This window comes from Haliotis rufescens, unplaced genomic scaffold (assembly GCF_023055435.1).
Source record: "Haliotis rufescens isolate VD_foot unplaced genomic scaffold, xgHalRufe1.0.p SCAF_4, whole genome shotgun sequence".
Lineage (NCBI taxonomy): Eukaryota > Metazoa > Mollusca > Gastropoda > Lepetellida > Haliotidae > Haliotis > Haliotis rufescens.
Genome location: NW_025964112.1, coordinates 24,076,642 through 24,099,180, shown reverse-complemented (window position 1 = coordinate 24,099,180; position 22,539 = coordinate 24,076,642). Strand labels below are relative to the sequence as shown.

General features: G+C 41.9%; 1 protein-coding gene across 1 annotated transcript in view; it reads right to left on the bottom strand.

Moving 5' to 3' along the window:
• Nucleotides 1-4,651: 4,651 nt before the first annotated feature.
• Nucleotides 4,652-22,539, bottom strand: part of LOC124126462 (NEDD8 ultimate buster 1-like) — a 38,128-nt gene continuing 20,240 nt past the window's right edge. The window contains exons 15-17 of the mRNA XM_046489902.2: nucleotides 18,681-18,773; nucleotides 6,965-7,094; nucleotides 4,652-6,324 (exon numbers count right to left, since the gene is read on the bottom strand). Of these exons, the coding sequence (XP_046345858.2) occupies nucleotides 6,149-6,324; nucleotides 6,965-7,094; nucleotides 18,681-18,773 (399 nt within the window). The 3' untranslated portion in view covers nucleotides 4,652-6,148. The remainder of the gene's footprint in view (nucleotides 6,325-6,964; nucleotides 7,095-18,680; nucleotides 18,774-22,539) is intronic.

The window sequence follows — 22,539 nt, the reverse complement described above, 5'->3', positions numbered from 1 at the left end:
TTTGGAAGCAGCTAAATGCAAATTAGCTTAAGAAGGGGCTACTTACTGTTGATATTCTTGAGTCGTTGTACCATTCAAGAATTGTAAACGCATCTTTGTCTGATTTGAGAATACTTACCATGTTCTTGAAGGCATATGCTGGAAAAGTCTAAATCTGATGTATACCATCTGTGTGTAAAGTGGCTGTGCTTCATATAATGTGGTGTAAACGCTACGTTATTGCAAATAACAACACGTCATTCGTCTGATCAAAATGTTATGTAACAAATTCATTGACAAAACCCATACCTGGTAAAAGTAGACACGTCGTAAAAGCGGGGTAGTGGTATAACTCAATTAATAATGTCAATATCGGGGTGACCACCATTTGCCTTGATACAGGTGAGGCAGCGGCGGCGCATTGAAGACAACAGATGATTGAACATAGCCAGGGGGATGTTGTTCCAAATGTCAACCAATGATTGGCCCAACTGAGCCAGCGTTACCGACTGGTTTTGGTCCTGTCGTAGGCGTCGAAACATCTCATCCCAGACAGAGGTCTGGAGACACAGACGGCCATGGCAGTACAGCAATGTAAACACGTATGGGCGGGCACTATCCTGCGACGTGATGTTACGTCCCTGCATTTGCACAAGGGAAGAACATGATCTCGAACAATGTCGTCCCGGTAGCACACGTCATTCAAACTGCCTCTTTCACTGATGAGTGGTGTTCTCCCATGAGCCGTGATGCCGCCCCATATCATTACACTTTCACCCCCAAAAACTGACGACGTTGAGTAAAGCACGCGTCGTTAAACCGTTCTCCTGGACGCCTATAGACCCTTGCACAACCATCCGAGCTGTCCAGATAAAACCTGGACTCATCTGTGAACAGTATACTGTCCCATTCGTGTCTTCTGAACCTCAGATGCTGTGTACACCGAGCAAGGCGTGCCTGGCGGTGGCGTGGAAGCATCGTCCTATTGATGGACATCGGAGCCGGTGTTTGTGCACCCTCAATCGGTTTCGTACGGTTCTGCCACTAAATGGTCTAATTCTCCGATTTGCTAATGTGACAGTTTGGTATTGATTCCGTAGATGAACCAACCGAATATGGTTGCATTGTTGACGTGAAGTCACACGTGGACGATCCGCTCGTGGCAAGTCATGAGTGTTGCCCTGATATGTATACATTACCTCTCCAAAGAGATGATATTGTGTTTCAATAGACATAAATTGTCTAGCAACTTCTCTTTGCGCCCATCCTGTTGCAGCATACCCACGGCCGCAGACGTTAATTTTCAGCAAGCTGTGGCATTGCGTAAGCGTTATTTACGTTTGAACAAACGTGCTTTTTCAGCACCTGATACCTAAACAACCAGTTTGCTGTTTTCCATTAAAAAATATGTATATGACCATCACTTGGAAGAACATGCACGTCCCAGTTGTAAATCATGGTGTGGAGATGTCTTCATGAATATGTATTGAAAGATGCATTATTTGATTTCAGAATAAACGTTTGTTTTTTAACTTTACATGAAGCACAGTACCATTTGTTTTGCTTTAGTCCTCGTCACTTAAAATAGAATACGAAATATCGCGATGATTAATTAATGAAGATAGGTGCATGTGTACTAATACTTATAAAGTGAAAACACGCCATTCCGACATAAGGAAATATTACTTACAGTACTGACAAAAATTGCACACTGCTCCTTTTACGAAATATCTATTTTGCTAGTGATAAACATTATCACTGAGTTTTGACCATGCAGATAACAGAAGTCAGATGGAAGTGTGACTGTGTCTATAGAAATATAGTAGTATTCTTGTGGGTATGCTGTTCAGATGCATTCAGATCCTTTAGCATCTTCAATACTCCTGTTGTACTAAGGAATAAGCTGGGTATAGTGCCCTTGACTTGCTTAGCCACCCTTGGGAAACTGGTGCACTTAACCCCAGAAAACACAGAACTGAACATCAACGGTTCTGCACCAATATTATCTTGCTTCTTGGACTTTACATATTTTCATAATGGCTTACTGTTGTTTTCCTTGAGGCAATGTACGATTGTTTCTTTGATATGACCACCCCGCTCTTCTTAGTGAGTGAGTGAGTTGGGTTTAACGCCGCTTTTAACAGTATTCCAATTATATCGCGGTGTGTCAGCTTAATGTGGGATGAAAGCCTGAAGTGATGCAGGTCTCAGACGTTTACCACTTCGGTGAAACCCACGGGCACGGGTATGGTGCTGACAAACCTAGAAACATGATCGGGGCGAACCGCTCTTCGTATGCGGCGCTTACATTCGTTCTGGGTGAATCTATAAGTTGACCAGGTATTAGTTTTATTTGCTTGTATACATTGTCTTTTGATGGAACTGTTGAACCGTGTGCGAGTTCTTATGTCTCAGCATCCTCGACTGAATATGTTTGTCTATTGGTGTCATAAGTCTTGTTTTAAATTGGGTCCATACAATCTCAGTGCTTGTGAATTAATCATGCATAATAATATCATTAGAAAGTCATATCATATCTTCCTTAATGCTGGTCCAGTCCACCTTTGAGAAATTTATAACACTTCTTTGAAGCCTGTTGCGATCTCTGGGGAGATGTGAGATCTGTCACCACTAGGTCATGGTCTGATGTGTTTCATGTTGACTTCATTAGTGATGGTTTGTCATGAGGACAAGATCGAAAAGATTCCCTTCCCTGTCATGAATGTGTATAAGGTGTGTGTCACCTACAGTGTCCAACATGGCTTGCTGTATATCACGGACCACACGTGCATGAAGTTAAGAGTTCCAATTTATACAATTTCAAGTCGCCTGTCAATAACAAATGGTTTAGGGGTTGGTGGCCAGTTGATCCGTGAAGGTCCGATGTCTTCAGCAACCCATGCTTGCCGTGAAAGGCGACTATGCTTGTCGTAAGAGGCGACTAACGGGATCGGGTGGTCAGGCTCGCTGACTTGATTGATGCATGTCATCGTATCCCAATTGCGTGGGTCGATGCTCGTGATGTCAATCACTGGATTGTCTGGTCCAGAGTCGATTATTTACAGACCGCCGTCATATAGTTGGCATATTGCTGAGTGCGGCTTTAAACAACAACCAAACAAAACAAACAAATGGTGAGCAGTTTCCGTTCTAATGAAGTCTGCAATTCCGTACTGTCTTTCATATCAGGTAAGTAGAGGTGAAGTGGAATGGGGTTTAACGTCGCGTCCAAGATTATTGCACTTATATAGCGACACGTGTGTGTGTGTGTGTGTGCGTGTGCGTGCGTGCGTGCGTGCGTGCGAGAGAGAGAGAGAGAGAGAGAGAGATTGTACTAGTCCGGGCTGATGCCGATTTATAGTGCTAGCCTACTGAGATACCATGCCGCAGTTTAACATGAATACCCTACTCAGACACAGTATACAGACTTCGAGCCGACCAGTCCTTGTTTTAGCCCCTTAAAGCCAAGCGCCAGACAGGTTAACAAGTACCATCTTTTAACGTCTTCTGGTGTGACGCGGCCGGGGATCGAACCCCGACCTTCCTCTCTCAGGGCGGATGCTCTATCACTAGACCATGGAGGCGATCTTAGGCAAGTAGAAAAGTCCAATAAACATATTTTTATTCAGATTTATTTGTATCCATATAATCCGTCAACTTGTGCTGAATTCTGGTTTCACCTCTAATATTAGGTCTTCATGTACCCCTGGCGTTCCTATATCCTACCTAGGCCTCAGGAAAGGCTTGCTTGACTTTATGTGCCGTTTTAGATATGATTCACATCCACTTATGTAAGGTAGCCAGTTGGATAGGGCTCTCTAAAATTGTACATTTGGCATGTGTTTCCCAAACCAAAAGTGATTAAACTCGAAGTTCTGTTAAAATAATGGAATTCCCCTATGGTTCCTCATTATGCTTGCTAGAGGCAAGGTAGTTTAAACTGGTATGATGTTGTAGTAGATTATGTCTTTTTCCATTTAATTTCATGTTTAATGGCTGACAATAATTGTACGAGGCCATACATATTCATGACAAAACTTCCTTAAAACATAAATAGTATTCAAATGGTTCTCCTTCCAAACAGCCTAAGTGGAAAATGTAGTAATGACAGTATTTGGCAATCAGAAGGTTCAGAATATATGTTCCAGGTGAGACATGTCATTCTCTTGATTTTAACATATTTAATACAAACCTACAATTGTAAGAAATAATTTGCTTACCTATACAACTTACACTAATCAGTGAAAAGTGGAGCAGTATCTGATAATACAGTGTAGTTCATGTAAAGAATAAGAGTTATCTCCCTTTGTCTTGTCTGTACATGCTTATCTTTTTCTGTAAAACTTTGTTTTACTTTGCTTTTGCCATGCATATGACACTTTGATGCATCATAGGCAATGATAACATCTTTGTTCTGTGAATGGCAGTTTAGGACAAAAGAAAACTTGAAAACACTACCAGAAGTAGGGTAACGATTGTTCTTAAATGTATAGAAGATGTTGTATGATTGTTCTCTCAATAAAGTACTGGAAAGTTTACCGATTTATAAAAAAGAAAGTTCATGTTTATAATATTTGACTGGCATGAACATATCTGATTCCTACTGTGTCACTACTCATCCAATCTTTGTCTTTGGTCCTGATGAGCTAAGAAGCAAAAGCAAAAAACAATATATAAGGTGTGTCTCTTTATTATCAATATAGTTATCAACTATTCTCCTCAAAAAAGAGTACCTTAATGTTGAAAATTGCATAGATTGCATAGAATTTGCATAAATTTGATACATTATGCATTACATACTGCAAACTTTGGGCATATTAGTGAAATCAACCTTTCAAAATCCCACAATGAAATTTTATGCAAATATCTTTTGTTAAAATTATGATGCTCATGGGTATTTACATTTTTTAAATGAGTGAAAAACTGCTTGTGAAATCAAAAGGTCACAATTAATGACATGAAGAAACACACAATTTTTTGGTTCATGTATGCCATATATCTGTGAACATACTGTCCAATTATTACAATGCATAAACCATGTATTTTAGAACCATGGTTGATTTTATATCCGTAATATCGTCTTGCTAGGAAAAGAAATTGGCTTCATTGGCTGTCAAAGTCAATAACAAACATAAATGTTTCAATAGATTCATAACCAAATACATACTTCTGTACAGCGTGGCCAGTTTTGCATATTTGGTTCCTGGATATCTTAGAAATTATCTGACATCATTGATGTTTGTTTATATTAAAATCATGGACTTTGTGTTAGAAATTATTACACAAGTTTGTTCTGATTTAATGAAATAAGAGTCAAGAAACTTTTGATGAATTTAGACACCAATATTGTAAAATCAGTAGACATGAATATATTAATCCAAATTATCCACACTTTAAAGTGGCTAAAGAATAGGAGTGTTTTCCCTATTGTCGAAAAGATAACAAAAAAACAAAAAACATGCATTGTCAAAATGATGTCAATACTTGTGGGCTTCATAAGGATCTTATTAACTAGCTAATCTAAAACCATAAGGACAATAAACTGATTTACTGAGCTACTGTATTCTCGAACTGTCATTAACATTTTCTTCTGACTGAATCCAAATGTTAGACTCTCCATTGGATCATGCAAACCCCACTGAATATTGAGATCAAATCAAGCTCCATCTAGTTTGACTGGGTTTCTGATATTAACCAAGATGACTGCCTGCAGTCTTGCCAATGAGAGTAAAAAAAACCAAAGTTGAACTAAGAATGACTATACATTTAGACCCAGATACTATACTATGATTTGTATGTGATGGAATGAGAGTTGTCAGCTCCTGCTAGCTTAATCTCGAAACATAACATTAAGCAGATGAGTGAATCTCAAATGATCCAATTCAGTCTGGGGCATGCATGACCATGCGACCTCTACTCATCCTTGATATTCAATAATTTAGTTGGCTTAAACTGAAATTGGTCCAAATCAATCAATATTTTCAAGTCATGTGACTTCTGACTGAATATTGACCAGATTTTCATATTTGCTCACCATTACATATACTCTACTGGTTACTTAACAGTTGAACTAGTACTTAGTCAAAACATCAGCAGGCTGTATCTTGAGTACATATATAAAGGTGATCTCATGAATGACTTGTCACATAGATGTGTCAAAGACATGTATCTATGACACATCCAGACTGGCAAGCATGGTTCTGTATTCACAGAGTATTTCGGATTCCTCTTTCAATGTCAGATCAAGGTAGTCGTCCTCGTCCCGGGAAATGTCAGACATCAGACTGTCCAGGGCTTCCATCTCCTCCTTCCTTTCATTAGAATTGTCTCTGTCCCGGGAGGAACCTGAAGTATGGAGTCTCAAGTTTAGACAGGTACAATCTGTATGCTTAGTTTGACTGGCAAACAAGAACTGAAAAGAAACAGGTAAGATCGTGACAGTTGCACATTCCATGGTGATGGTATTATCAGTACCTCTACCTTCCCATAATGCAGATAATGAGTCAAGGAGGCCTGAAGTCTATTTACCAAGAGCAGGTCATTGCAAGGGATGTTGCGTATAGTCCGACTATAGTCTGATCAAAACTTATGAACATGATCTGAATGAATACTCACACATATCTTTAAACAAGAGTTTATTTTGGACAATTCAAATGATAGATTATTAAAGAGGTGTGATTATCAGTATTTTGTCAATCATTTCATTCATCAAACTATTGATACTCTAGTGTCACATCAATGTCAACTATTGATTATTTTTAACTTGTCACCAAAATTTTGCAATGCATTTACAGTTCAATAAATCATCACAATCCTATTTTCTACATCAGTTAAGTTGTTTTTATGGCCCTCCTAAAAATTACATACATATTTTTAACAGCTCTCCCAAGAATCTATTGTGTGTGTCTCCAGGTGACCCTCCCTGAATGGTCTTCTGTGACTACTGACAGGTGCTTCTTGTTGTTGTTCAACAAATATAAAGTACCTGGCATTGGGGCATTAGGAGGTATGAAGCCTCCAGATCTGATCAGGTCATCAACAGCCTTCTCAACATTTCCTTTGTGTTTCATCAGTGACCGTCGGCCCATCTCCAACTCATAACCCAAGGCTGTCAGCTGGAAAATGTGGGTGCAGTTTTATCAGTATGATAGACTCAGAAACTTATACATGTATCACAATTGCTGCTGAGAACTATCATTTTATGGTTAGAAATAGGAAAACTACACTTGAACTTTGCATGTTTTGACAAGTGTACTAAATTTACATGTGCACTTTAAATCATTTTGTTTTGGATGTTTATAAGGATATATGTCTCATTCGATGTACATTCCTGTAAAACAGCAACACAGACAGAAGGAATGACTGATTGCCTGATAAACTGAAAGTACCAGTCGTGAAGACGGCAACTTGTATACACATCAATTTATCTTGTCTCTTCTTCCAAATTGACAAATCAAATTCAAGTCAGCCCCCAAATAGGACAATGAAGAAGACATACTCTATTATTTGCACAGGTTCATAAAGGACTAAGGTAACTCAATCTGTAAAACACGATCACAGATTTAGTGGTTGCTTTCAAAACTATGTAGCCGGGCGTGGTGTCATGTGTCCAGCCACTGGGCTGCTAGTCAAAACATGAGGCAGTTCTTGAAGATGATGATGATATTTATTCTTTTGGAGTAGATGGTGGGAGGGAAGCTGTAAACAAGAGTCCTCCCTCCATAAAGAGTTCATGCAGAATATGTTATAATTTAATTTAAACCAAAAGGAAACAGATTAATTTATAGGGATATGTTGGGGAGCACATGGTTGAAGACCATGTGCTCAATTATTGTAACACAAAATGTGTGAGCTGGCAAACATTTAGATATAACAAATTAAATAATAATGCATTTAAATATATTTTACTTTAATGAAAAGCTGTGATACCCTTTCTATGAATATAATTGTTTCTAAAGCAGGATGGAAAGAGATAAGAATATTGAAATGTTTCTCACCTGTAAACAAGAGTCCTCCCTCCATAAAGAGTTCATGCAGAATGCATGAGGAGGGCAGGTGAGAAAGGAAGTTTAAAGAAGTGGACCAAAGGGCCAATCAGAAGAAAGGTAGCATCTGACAGGTATTAAAAGGAAGTCAAGATGCTTCAGTCACATAAAGTGGTGGACATATCTAAAAATAGATAGGGGGAAGTCCAGGTGAAGCTGGAGAAATTACAGAGGCTGCAAAAGGGTATCAGGTTGGTGTTAGTTGGCTGACATTCAACTGCAGACAAGGACAACATATAATGAACATAGAATGAAGTGATGGTGATAATAGATGAACATGTATGTATATATGTATAGAATGAATCTAAGGGGGTTATAAGTGGGTGGTACTTATGTGGCTATAACTCATTCAGAGTTAGCACCACCACCCGGCTACATACACCCCCACTTTGGGAAATGGCGACCTCGCCATTAAATAGCGGCAATGTCTAATTACATCCTCACACCCAGACACTTTGTTTTACAACAAACTGCCCATCTGTCATCCACTTTGGCTTTGTTCGGGTTCGTCCAACTCGCCGAGGTGGTGGCTGTGGAGTTGACGGTCCTGAGCCAGGGATAGAACTGGTTGGTGCAGTTGGTGCTGGTGTGGATGGTGAAACTACTGGTGACACACTTGCAAATGGCGGGCTGATTGGTGGCAGTGCTGACACTGGGGATGATACCGACACTGGAGAAGGAGAACTCTCAATATCCATGTTGGTTGTTGAGATCTCCAGTGTTGTGTCAGTACTTGTGTCCTTAAGCTCGCCAGAAGATGGTGTTGAAACAGAAGTAGTAGTAGTCGTCGTCGTCGTCGATGTCGATGGTGTGCGCCGTGGCCTGGGTATGGGCTGACCATTCGTACCAATGGGAAGGAGTAGATTACGGTGGAGTACACGACATTCTCTGGTTCCTTCCTTATGAACTTTAAACACAGGAATGTCGGCATGAGGTTGAGAATCAACCACGTAATACTCCTCTTCCCACCGGTTAGCCAGTTTTTGCTTCCCACGTATGTTGACGTTACGCACCAATACAACGTCACCAACCTTGATTGTGGCTCCGTGTGCCTTAAGATTATAGGCTTTGCGTTGTTTAGCCCGAGCCCTTTCAAGGTTTGCAGCTGCAAGCTCATATGCAGTGTGTAATTTGCGCTCTAGATCAGCAGCAAACTGCGTATAAGCTGGTGATGAAATATTGGCCAGTGATGTACCAAAAGCAGCGTCAACAGGCAGCCTAGGTTGTCTGCCAAACATGAGGAAGTAGGGAGTGAACCCCGTTGACTCATGGAGGGAACAGTTATAGGCATGAACTAAGTGAGAAAGGTGATCTTTCCACTTTGCCTTTTGCTGCTCCTCCAGAGTGCCGAGCATCCCTAAGAGCGTCCGATTAAACCGCTCACATAGACCATTACCCATTGGATGATACGGAGTGGTCCGCCTTTTGAGAATACCCAATATGCTGCACAGCTGTTTGATGATATCACTCTCAAAGTTCCGGCCTTGATCAGAGTGTAACTTCTCTGGAATGCCATTGTGAACAATGAAGTGATCAAACAGTACTTTGGCTGTAGTACGTGCCGTTTGGTTGCGAGTGGGAGTGGCAACAGCATATTTGGTGAAATGGTCCATAATGACCAGGATATTCTCATAACCACCAGAGGAGGGCTCCAAGCTGAGATAGTCCATGCACACCAACTCCATAGGTTGAGTGGTTTGGATGCTAACTAATGGTGCACGCTCAGTTTGGTTAGGAGCTTTACGAAGTATACACCTCTGGCAGCAGCGAATCCTTTTCTCCACATCCGTGATCATTCCCGGCCAGTAAAACCGTGTCCAGAGAAGAGCCACGGTCCTGTCCCTACCAAGATGTCCCATGCCGTCATGTAGATGGGTAATGACCTCATCTCTTTTAGACTGAGGAACAATCAATTGATAGTAGGGTACTACACCATCTGTAAGTTGTTGCCTGTGGAGAAGGCCATCTTTGACAGTGAGTGAGTCCCACTGCCTGAGAATGGATGCAGTGTCCCAGTCCATGGATTTGAGAGCCTCCTTGGTTGGACGCGTACCATTACGGATGAGGTCCAAAATCGAACAGATTGAGGAATCAGCTTGATGATATGTTCTCATCCGTTGGCTAGCGACAACGTCAGAAGGTTCCATACCATCGACCGCCAACATACAATTCATCACCTCCTGATTGAGGGAGAGTGTCTCCACGGCACATGATGAGATGAGTTGCCCATTACAGAGAGCAGACACACTTTGAATGTCCATGGACTCACGCGGCAACCTGGACAAAGCATCTGCATCAACATTCCTTACACCCGGAACACTCAAGGGAGAAGTCATAAGTAGCAAGTTCTGCGAGCCAGCGATGCCCAGTTGCATCCAACTTAGCAGAAGTTAGGACATACGTGAGGGGATTGTTGTCAGTCTTTACAGTGAATGAGTTGCCATACAAGTAATCATGAAACTTCTTGAAGACAGCCCATTTTAGAGCCAAAAACTCTAACTTATGAGCAGGGTAATTGCGCTCGGCTTTGCTGAGACTGCGACTTGCATAGGCAATCACTCGCCTTTGATTGTCTTGGGATTGGTACAGTACTGCACCCAAGCCATCCCCACTTGCATCGATGTGCAATTCAAAGGGCAGAGTGAAATCAGCAAAAGCCAAAACGGGAGCACAAGAAAGCCTGCTCATAAGCTCCCTGAAAGCTGACTGTTGAGCATCCCCCCATACAAATGGTTGGTTTGACTTGATCTTGCGTTTGGATCTCCCGCCATGTCCAGCAAGCAAAGTGGTTAAAGGCTTGGCAACTTTAGCGTAGTCTGGAAAAAACGTCTAAAGTAGCCGGAGAATCCAAGAAAACGACGAACATCTTCGACATTACGTGGAATTGGCCAGGTCTTCAATACTTCAATCTTCTCAGGGTCTGTTTTGATACCCTCCTCGGAGATTACGTGACCTAGGTACTTAACGGAGGTCTGCAAGAATTGGCATTTTGACGGCTTTAGCTTGAGCCCGTTCTTGTGCAATCTTTGAAAGATTGCTCGTAATCTCTCAAGATGCTCATCAAAGGTCTTAGAAAACACAATGATGTCATCGAGATAAATGAGGCATTGGAGAAGATGAATGTCGCCCATACACCTCTCCATCAGGCGTTGGAAAGTAGCTGGAGCATTTGTCAGTCCAAAGGGCATAGAGTTACACTCGTAAAACCCAAGTGGGCCAACAGTAAAGGCAGTACGGGCCTTGTGCTCCTCATCCACTTCGACTTGCCAATATCCACTCTTAAGGTCAAGACAAGAGAAGTATTTTGCCCCATGTAAAGCATCAAGAGTTTCCTCTATCCTTGGTAGAGCGTATGAATCTCGAATTGTGCGACTGTTCAATTTTCTAAAGTCAATACAGAAGCGCAGACTCGAGTCATGTTTGCGAACCAGGACAACAGGCGAGGCATATGGACTAGCAGATGGACGGATAACTTTAGCATCTAACATCTGCTTTATATGGTCCTTGACCTCTTGATACATAGAGGGCGGAATACGTCTATGTCTTTCCTTAAATGGAGTCTCATCTGTGAGTTCTATTCAATGGGTGACCAAGTCAGTATGTCCCATGTCCATATCAGACTTGCTAAACACATCGTCAAACTCATTCAGTAGAGAGCGCAATTGAGTTATTTCATCTGGAGTGTGATTATCACCCAGAGAGTCCAGTTCAAATAACTCTTTGGGTAGTTTGGTAGGTACAGAGCCAGTATTACTGACGCCATCCTCAGGGGATAAGCCGTCCAACACAGCAACTTGTTCCAAATGACAAAGTACTGTTTTGGCTGGAATTGTAACAGCCTTGGTGGACGGGTTAGCGACCTCAACCTTGACCCGTGTTGTTGAGTGGGTAGACTGAAACCCAACAACACCAGTAACGAGGGTAAGTGAACCAGGAAGAACGGACTGTGTGGCACAAAACTCCATACCAATCTGTGGAGCACTACCCCTGCAAATACCTGTTATAATCTGGTTGCAAGACGGGGGTATGGTTATAGATTTAGTTGTCCGCACATTCTCAGTTCGGTTCAGGTCATTCCAACGCCTACTGAGCCACTGAATAGCCATGGTCCAAGGAGAAGAACTCCTAGATACCCTGTCACCAGGGTTGCTTTCACAAGCAGCACGCAGGACATTGGTCCCCAGGATAAGAGGTACCTTAGAGGTGAAGTCTGTAGTGGGCACCACAAGAATGAGTGCGGGTACCTCCACTACTTGACCCATGAAGTCAGGGGGTATAGCAATCGTAGCCTCAACATACCCCAAATAGGGTAGCTTGGCTCCCCCAGCTCCATGCACCTCTAGTAATGAGCTGATTTGGTGGAGTGGCAAGTGAGGGAGGTAAGCTCTGTAGAAGTTTTCAGAGATAGTGGTGACCATTGAACCAGTATCTATCAAAACTTCACAGGCATGCTCCTCTACCTTCACATGCGCAATGTTTGGGTGCCCAACTAAATTGGAAGGCACCTTTCGTTGAGCGCTTTGGTTAGAGTCCTCAGACCGCTCCATAACTGGGACTCTTAGAAGTTTAAAGCAGGGCAATGCTGGTGACCCCTTTTGAGCCCTGGCCTTCCACAATCAAAACAGAAAAATGATGATTGTTGTGGAGGGGGTTTATCACCGACCTGCTTTACTAAAGGTTTATTTGTCTGGGCACCTCTGAAGGGAGCTTGGCCTTGACTGCTGGTGGGTGGTTTGTAAGAGGAGGCTTGAGCAGACCTGAGCTCAAGAGGGTGAACTTTGTCTCCAATAGACTTTAGACTTTTATCAAGGTCTTTAAGCCTAGAGAGCACATCCTCCATCTCCCGACCACATGGTACAGGAGTGGTAACGGGACACTGATGTGCCTCCTTAGGGGTAAGCAGTTCCTCCTCCACTCGACGTACAGCAAGCAGCAGTTGGCTGTACTCGAGACCAGAGTCAAAGTGATGACGAGTTGCCTGCTTCAAAGCATCCTGGGACAACCCCATCCAGAAACGGCTTCGAAGCAAGGTCATGGCAGCATTTGGTGGGAGCATTCCTGAGACTTCGATCTTTGAGATCAAGTCACGAAGTCTACAACTCCAAGCTGCAGCAGACTCGTTTATATCCTGGGGAGCTGTGTAAAAGCGCTCCATGAGCGTCTCGCCAGGCATCACATTGTCAAAGACAATGTCCAACTGCTCTAAGGCAGAATCAAGGGTTGCCTCAGCAGGGAAACCACTGAGAAGATCTGCAGCAGAACCCTTGGCTGCTCTCCGCATGGCATTGAATATCGCAGTGTCAGAGTGAGCATTTTCACGTCGACAACCCAATATTTCAAGGCGCCACTGACTATATTTCACATCACCCTTTGCCCTATCCCCTGAAAATGTTGACAACCGGGGACTTGGTGCATTAATTATTGGCATGTACGAGGTGTGTGATATGGGCATAGTGGAATGCGGAGTTGCCAGGAACTGACTAGGCTGAGCAGTTGGAGTGTACCCAGGGTATAGAATGGGCATGGGTACATGTCTGTTGGGCCAAGCCTCATTTGGTGCCCCAGTCGGACGTGTAATGACACGCGACTGCTGTGAGTAAGGGTTTGATGAACCCTGGGGTTGATTATAGCTAAAGAGTGACCCGTAGGGCCTAGGCAAACATTTCGGCAATTCTATCCTAGGGCTATGGTCTTGTGGGGGTATTGTCCGCTGGGAAGGCTCCATGGGTGACCATATATCAGGCAACAAAGGAGACCCCAGAGGTGAATGTGTTAGCAGTGACGGTAGCCCAGGTGTATATGGTTGGGGAACAACCCTTTGGCTATCCACAGGAGGTGGAGGCACATGCGGCCGAAACAACGTATCTCCAGACCCAACATCAGCTACATAAGTGGTCTGAGGTGGATGTGGATTAGCGTCATCTGCTAGACGGTAGAGTAAACTAGTACGGACTAAGGGATCAAGCTGATGGATGAAATCCACAACCTGATCAACCTGTGATCTAACATCACTGTCCGACTGAGTCATGATGTGTATGATAATACAAGTATGACAAACCTCCAAAAAGGCAACAAGGATCCTATACGTTGGGACCCAACAACAATATTATGAACCAAGGCGATCGCAAAGTGCAAAAACTCCTAAGTATTAGGAAACCAAGTGCAGGGCTCCTACAAAAGCAAGGATACAAGATCGACTATGGTGTGATATGGGTAGACTTACAACTGCGGGGAACTAAACACTACCCCAGGTAAGCAGCAAAGTTCAGTAGCAATGCAAGTAGCCGAACAACAATCAGGATGTGGTCACCTGAAGGACAACTTATGCATGTACTGAGGTCAGGTAAAATGAAACACTAGCCAGATGATCCCAATGGAAATGAAATAATCCAGCAAGCAAAGGCTACGGTGTGAGACTAACCTGGCAACAACTACAAAGTCATCCCAGATACAAGCAGTAACTGCAAGTACTACAGACCAGACAACCGCTGGAAATAAGTCAACATGCAGCAATAACTGAGTTGTACATACAGAAAGTAAATGTAACGGTAGATACTGACTGAACTCCACAGTCACATATGTAACTTACATATGAGGGGAAACTATACAAATATCTCACATCACAGATATACTGTTACTTGAGATAGATATGCAATTGAGGGAAATACTGAGGACCTAATCACTGATGGTGTTCAAATATTTCAAAGAGAAGATCTAATATGACTGATGATAGTGATGAAGCCTATAATGGGATATGGTATATGATGAAATGAAGAAACAACACAAGACAAGACAAAATACTTATGGTAAACATGTTAGTGGTTTGCTGAAGAGAGATATGTCAACACGGAAGGAAAGACAGCAGGAACAGCATGGAAAAAGAAGTACTGAGGATAGAGTCTGACACAGGTAAAGTAAGAAGGGTATCAATGCAAATATCAAGTAAAAAAAAAACTTTGGATTTTGAAATTGAACTGTTTAAGTTAAATGTTAAATAATTTCAAATATAAATTTGGAATCAAAGTCAAATAATTACCAGCTACACTTAATATTAACCTGAAATTTTGATCAGTGGTGAAATTTTGAATAGATATGAACTCCAATTAATTTTTCAGAATAAACTTGTCAGCGAGATGAAAATGAATCTATACTATATATATATATATAATTTAAATAAACACTGTAGACATAGAAATGTGGTAGAAATAGAATTTGTAATATAATCAATACTCTGTAAAAGTCAATATGATTATGAATTCCAAACAAATATAAACATGATAAACATATAATATATATCACAGGATAAATAGAAATATACAAGGTGGATCACAAATGTCTCGATAGTCAGGCTCAAAAGTCAATGTCCTGAATTTGTGAAACACAAAAAATCAAAAGTTCAAAGGTCCATACACTTCATGAAACAATGATGAATGAACTATTCATTCACATAAGTGTATAAGATGTCCTTGGAAACTGAATGAACTCTTCTATATTGAATTCCATCTAATGAATGATGAACTGCCTCTTCTCACTGTACAAGTGATGGTGCTGATGAAACTAGAAGCCCCACGTTGGGCGCCATTTTGTAGCCGGGCGTGGTGTCATGTGTCCAGCCACTGGGCTGCTAGTCAAAACATGAGGCAGTTCTTGAAGATGATGATGATATTTATTCTTTTGGGGTAGATGGTGGGAGGGAAGCTGTAAACAAGAGTCCTCCCTCCATAAAGAGTTCATGCAGAATATGTTATAATTTAATTTAAGCCAAAAGGAAACAGATTAATTTATAGGGATATGTTGGGGAGCACATGGTTGAAGACCATGTGCTCAATTATTGTAACACAAAATGTGTGAGCTGGCAAACTATTAGATATAACAAATTAAATAATAATGCAATTAAATATATTTTACTTTAATGAAAAGCTGTGACACCCTTTCTATGAATATAATTGTTTCTAAAGCAGGATGGAAAGAGATAAGAATATTGAAATGTTTCTCACCTATAAACAAGAGTCCTTCCTCCATAAAGAGTTCATGCAGAATGCATGAGGAGGGCAGGTGAGAAAGGAAGTTTAAAGAAGTGGACCAAAGGGCCAATCAGAAGAAAGGTAGCATCTGACAGGTATTAAAAGGAAGTCAAGATGCTTCAGTCACATAAAGTGGTGGACATATCTAAAAATAGATAGGGGGAAGTCCAGGTGAAGCTGGAGAAATTACAGAGGCTGCAAAAGGGTATCAGGTTGGTGTTAGTTGGCTGACATTCAACTGCAGACAAGGACAACATATAATGAACATAGAATGAAGTGATGGTGATAATAGATGAACATGTATATATATATGTATAGAATGAATCTAAGGGGGTTATAAGTGGGTGGTACTTATGTGGCTATAACTCATTCAGAGTTAGCACCACCACCCGGCTACAACTACAAGAACAAATATCTCCCCAGGACCCCTATTTGATTACCAACAATGCTTTTGTGATCAGCATGAAATATTACTGACTAGCTCCCTGAGCCAACATACATGCAAACCAACGTCCCAAACTGGCACTAGTCATGTAGTCCTTGCCAAACTGCACAACAGTTAAGGTATCATAAGGACTAGTAGAAATTGGCTATTTTTTGTTTTTTTTGTTTCATGCTATCTTAATAAGGAATAGTGGACTAAACATATTAGTTTCTTCTGCTGTTGACAACAAACCCTATTATCATATGTCCATGTCAGAATGGTGGGTTCTGATTGGTCCATGTGATCTTAATAAAATAATGTGCAACCCGCTTTGGAGGGGAATAAATTTCTCAGTGGGGGAATAAATCTTTTATACCCCACCACAAGCAAATCCCCTGCACACTTTTTCCAAGTCAATTGAAGTCAGGTGACATAGCGAAAGCAACCTAATCAAACAGCTGTTTCTATCAATTTTGAATTTGTTTGAATCATTTTACAATGTCATATTAAAACATGTCGGTAAGATAAATTTGTTACAGCAGGAACACTCGGGTACAAGGGATTTTATGCGTCCCTCGTTAGGTTTTACCCCTCATGATCCTGCTTCAACTTATATTGTACTAAACTGACGTCCAAAAGAAACTTTACCAACTGAAAATATAAATTTCAGACAAAGTATAATTTTTTTTCCCATGAAGTCTATCTAAAACGCATAACCTAAAAATACAACAATAGTGTATGCAGAAAATGTTAATCGTCTGTTACATGTTTGCGAGATAACACGGGAAAAAGTGAAAAACACGTGCATCACGGACAACTGCAAATGCACGTGCAGGTAAGGGTATAAAACGATTGCAACGGCAAGTCAGACATCCACAGTGAAAAAAAACCACAAAAGAAATGCCACGACTCACAGTCGAACAACGTGAACGAGCCTTGGGTATGGTACAGATGGGAGCCACCCACGCCCATATTGCACGAACCTTCGGTTGCTCCCGTGTTGCCATTACCAACTTGATGCAACGTTACAGACAGACAGGGCCGACCACTGACAGGCCAAGAACAGGCAGACCCAGGGTGACCACGCCCCATGATACCGGTATTTGCGTACCTTACACCTCCAAAATCGCTTCCTGACAGTGACGTCATCGGCGACAAATGCCTTAGGTCACAGGGTTAGTCGACAGACAGTGGCCAGGAGACTCAGGGCTCATACAGAGGACAGCTATTGACAGCGCAACATCATCGTCTGCGATTGAGATGGGCCCGGACTGTACAACATTGGCAACGACGTGACTGGCAGAGGGTTGTCTTCACTGACAAAAGTCGATTCTGTATGTTTAGGGCTGATGGAAGACAACGTGTTTACCACCGAAGGGATGAACGAACAGCGGCATGTTGCGTGCAGGAGGTCGTACCATATGGTGGAGGGAGTGTCATGGTGTGGGGAGGGATCTGTGGGCAGGAGAGGACACCGCTGGTCATCATTGATTGAAACTTGACAGCTCTGTGTTACATGGATAACATTCTTCGTCCAGTTGTCCTACCATTTCTCCAACAACAGCCACGTGGTGTCATTTATCAGCATGACAACGCTAGAGCCCATACAGCCAGAATTGTCACTAACTTCCTCGCAGCCAACAACGTCAACGTCCTGCCGTGGCCTGCACGCTCACCCGACATGTCCCCCATAGAACACCTCTGGGACTTGATGGATCGTCGTGTTCGACAACGACCACACTCTCCAGCCAACCGTCAAGAACTGATCTTGGCCCTCCAAGAAGAATGGCGTCAAATCCCACGTGACCTCATCAGACGACTGACTTTTTCTGTGCGGCGAAGAGTTTTTGCATGTATTAAGGCATTTGGTGGTCACACACGCTACCAATGACTTGTTATTGAACGTGAGCGATTGTTTATGTACTCTGCCTATTGTCCATGATTCTGAAAGCTCGACTTTTGTACCACACCAAACTTTGGGGGGCTCTGACGTCATTCTCGGTCGTGGTATGATTGTCTTTTTCAGTGTTGATTATGTTGATTTAGTGATCTTCTCAATACACTTTACTTCATGCATGTATGTTTTGTTGTTTTTGAGCAAGAGTGATTTCAAACTCTGGTAAAGTTTCTTTTGGACGTGAGTTTAGTTACCTGAGCCAACAAGCCACTGGTAGTCTATATACAAGCAAACCCTATTGTACTAGTTACCTGAGCCAACATATCATCTGTGACATGCACATCCTCCCACTCCTCATCCTCTGGATCAACAATGTCAAGCAGCTCTGGATGTGTCTGTAGAATCTTTAGGGGGAAAAACATAACACATTATCTTCAACACTGTTGTTAAAACTTGTGTTTGCCATCATAAACTGCACTTAATTCTTAAGTCTGAATTTATAATGACAAACGACAGACACAAGATGTAGAAATAAAGATCTATTAAGATTTGGTGGAGGGAGATTCTCATTGTACCAATATTCAAAAGCCAGGTCACACATGCAGGGATTACGAGCTATAGTCTGGAAGTTAATTTAAGGTACTGACGTTTACTACAATATCTGAAAAACTATCGGACCTACTCCAGTCAAAGTTGGTATGATATTATTAAACAGTCATACATAACTGGATATTACATTTAAAGACAATCGGTGCATGAATAAAAAATCTTTATTTAGCTATCACTATATTTCATCAACAACCAGACCTGTTCGTCACGGTCCAATAGTTTTTCAGATATTGTAGTAAACATCGGTACCTTAAATTACCTTCCAAACTATACTTGCCTAGATTGTCAGGTTGACCTTGCTGGTTGGAATTAAAAGGCAAGTGCACCAGCTCGTGATCGAGTACCATGGTGACCACCACTCCGGTCAAGCCACACAAGCAGGAGTCTCGGACCCTAACTACTTGCCCTGATCGCCAGGCAGTGCTGACTGGGTAAACTAAATTGACAGGAAAGCCTTAGATTACTGTAAATATGGGGGTAAAGAACCACAAGAGGATCTGTGGATAACTGCCAAATGATCAGTTGGCTTAAAATGTTAAGAAGCTGTAATAGAAAAAATGTAAACATTGCACTGAATGCATTATGGTGAATTAAAGACACAGCATTGACAACAAGTTTGCGACTGTGAAAAATAAAAATTTATTCCACATCCTGTTCATATAGATGCCAAATCACCTTGATGGATTCGTGACTAAACATGCTAAAGCACTAGACTGTTGTCTGATAGTGACAGGACTCAAGATAGTGGCTAACTCTAACACTAACTCTGTTTGGATGACATTGAACAACACATACATACCTTCTTTGGGAGGCATTTAGAAGTTGGAGTACTAAGTAAGGATAATATTTGTGGATGAACAACTTCTTTATTACATAGGAGCGACTTTGCCGGTCAATATGTTTACTCCCCTTTTTGTACATAACAGGCTTCTCCACTCCAATGTAACTACATCTGATATCTACTCTACTGTATAGACACTGCCTCCTTCCTGTATATATATACTTGTCAACCACACTCTGTACATCACATGCTTGATAACGGTGTTAGAACCTACACAGACAGCACAACAGAACAACAGACAGCAATCTATGAGCCCTGGCAATGGATTCATCGGATATTCGAATGTAGCGTACGTAGCACTGAGATGACCAACGTCTGAATGTCTGGATCATGTGATCTGGTATGGCTGCTGCTGCTGCAGATGTAGCAGAACCAATTCTGAAGTAGTGTCCATTGTATGATTCTGGGTTTTAACCAGCTGCTGCTAATAGAATATTTATTTGCTTAATAAAGAAAGTTCTTAATAGAGCCTATCCCTCCAGCGACACAAATAGGGGGGCCTCAGGTTGCCGAGTCGCCTGGGTCCACCAGAGTGGGTAGGTGAACATACTCGAAACTGAACAGATGTCGTTGCCTACTCTGTGAATGGTGAGGGTTGATACCTTGTCGGAATGGATCAATGATAGATGATTTTAACTTGAGTTTGAGTGAGAGATGTTTGAATACCTCACATGTAAATTCCCCGCATCTGAGAAATGCAAAGAAGGCCAAGCAACACATGCTTTCATGAGGATGGACTAAACTTCTAAGGAAAGCACAATGGTTTAACACATGACACTCAGTTTGTTGGACCCTGTCACCCATGGATTATCTGCACCTGCTCTCATGTACACAAATCTCAGTCCACAAATATAGGACTTGATGGTTGAATGTTTTGTAAGAGTAGATCACAAAGAGCAACAGTGTCTGTTCTGACAAAGGAGGCAGTTCGCTGCCCCAAACTACATCACACGAGGCCATGAATCTGATGAAGGTTTCGTAACCTGACTGATAGACATGGAATGTCCTTTCTGACACTGCACAAGGCCATAACTATTCGAGGTCGAATCATCATTGTCTCAGTTATGGATATATCGTCTCCACCATGGTGGGACACGGGGTTGGCAGGCGATATCAGGTGAACTGCAACTGAAAGAGTGCATCACTAATGCAGTTAAACTTCCCAGGTTCCTGCTTAGCTACAAACACAAAATGGTACTTAATGGCAGTATCAACCTTCTCATCAACTTCATGATAATAGTAGACTTAGATCGGCCTTTGTTCACAATACAGACAGTGGCTGTGTTGTCGCAATAAAATCTGATGCATTTCCTGCTCCACCTGTGACCCAATAAAACTACTACTGAAACTATGGGATACAGTTTCAACAATGCTATAGACATTTCTTGCCTGTTCAGTTAATGCTTGTGGGCATGGTGAGGAAAACCACTGTCTTTGAAAATATCCTCCATAGCCTAATGCACCTGAAGCATCTGTGAACAACGTGACATCTGGTGATTCTACGGTTTCCATAATAAACATCAAAACCCCATTCCAACAGCGCAAGAAATCTCTTCACATGTCGAAGTCTATCCTGCATTCTTCATTGAGATTGATTCATTGAAGTTTATCAGATAAACTTGGTAGTGAATAAGCAAATCGAAACAGCAAGCTGATAATAAATGAACGTCCAGGTCAAATTACTTGCATGGCAAAGTCCAACACCACCAACATTTTCCGTTTGGTGACGATCTTGGTGACGAAGTAGCAGACTGTCAATGATGGCCAAGATACGAGAAATCTTGTATTCGGGTAGACAGGCTTCCATGTGGACAGAGTCTAAAGAGATACCCAAGTATTCTTGGCATGTGGATGGTCCCCTGGTCTTGTGTGCTGCTAATGGGATGCCAAGGTCTTTGAACATCTGTATCAGTGCTGTCATAATCATGTGCTCTTTGGTCAGTGATTCCACAAAACATATGAAATCATCCATCAAATGTAGGATATATCTAATGTTGTTACTGTTTTGGGATATAAAGCAGATGGCTGTTGAGAGTGTGTCGAAGATTTTTGGGCTGGATCTACACCTAAATACCAGTCCTGTAAAATAATATAGTTGTCCTAGATGCCAGATACTTGGGTGAATAGGGAATAAGTTGACAGCATCTGTTATGTTGGTCTTGCACATAAAGGAACCATGTCCCAATTGCTTAATGATGGTGATAGCATCATCTACCTTGACATAGGAGAGGGAGAACTTCTCTTTAACAATCAGTGAGTTTAAGCTGGGGTCGAGTAGATCATTGTGTGGTGCTGACATGTCCACCTCTGAGTCTTCGTTTTTTCCAATACTTCCCTTCCACTAGGCCAAATGGGTTGATTCTATGATGTAGGAAGGGACTGGAGTCAAATGGACCAACCATATAACCTTTGTGCAGCTCAGTGTTCACCAGGTCCGAAACAACAGTGGCATTGTGTAACCCATGCGTTGACTGCAAATACTTTGGAAGTAGTTGGACGATGCTCTATGCCGATGAAGAATCCCTGCTGAAAACCTGACATCAGATAGTTAGCCATATGTTTGTCGGGGTGATCTTGCAATTTGGTTTGGAGACTGTCTATAATCAATGATGATGTTATCGTGCCCAACTGTTGTAAGCCAAGTCATTTATGACGTTTCCCATTCCTGCCAGCACTGTCTGTTGAATCAGGGGTAGGGTCCTGCTGGCATCTGCTTCTGG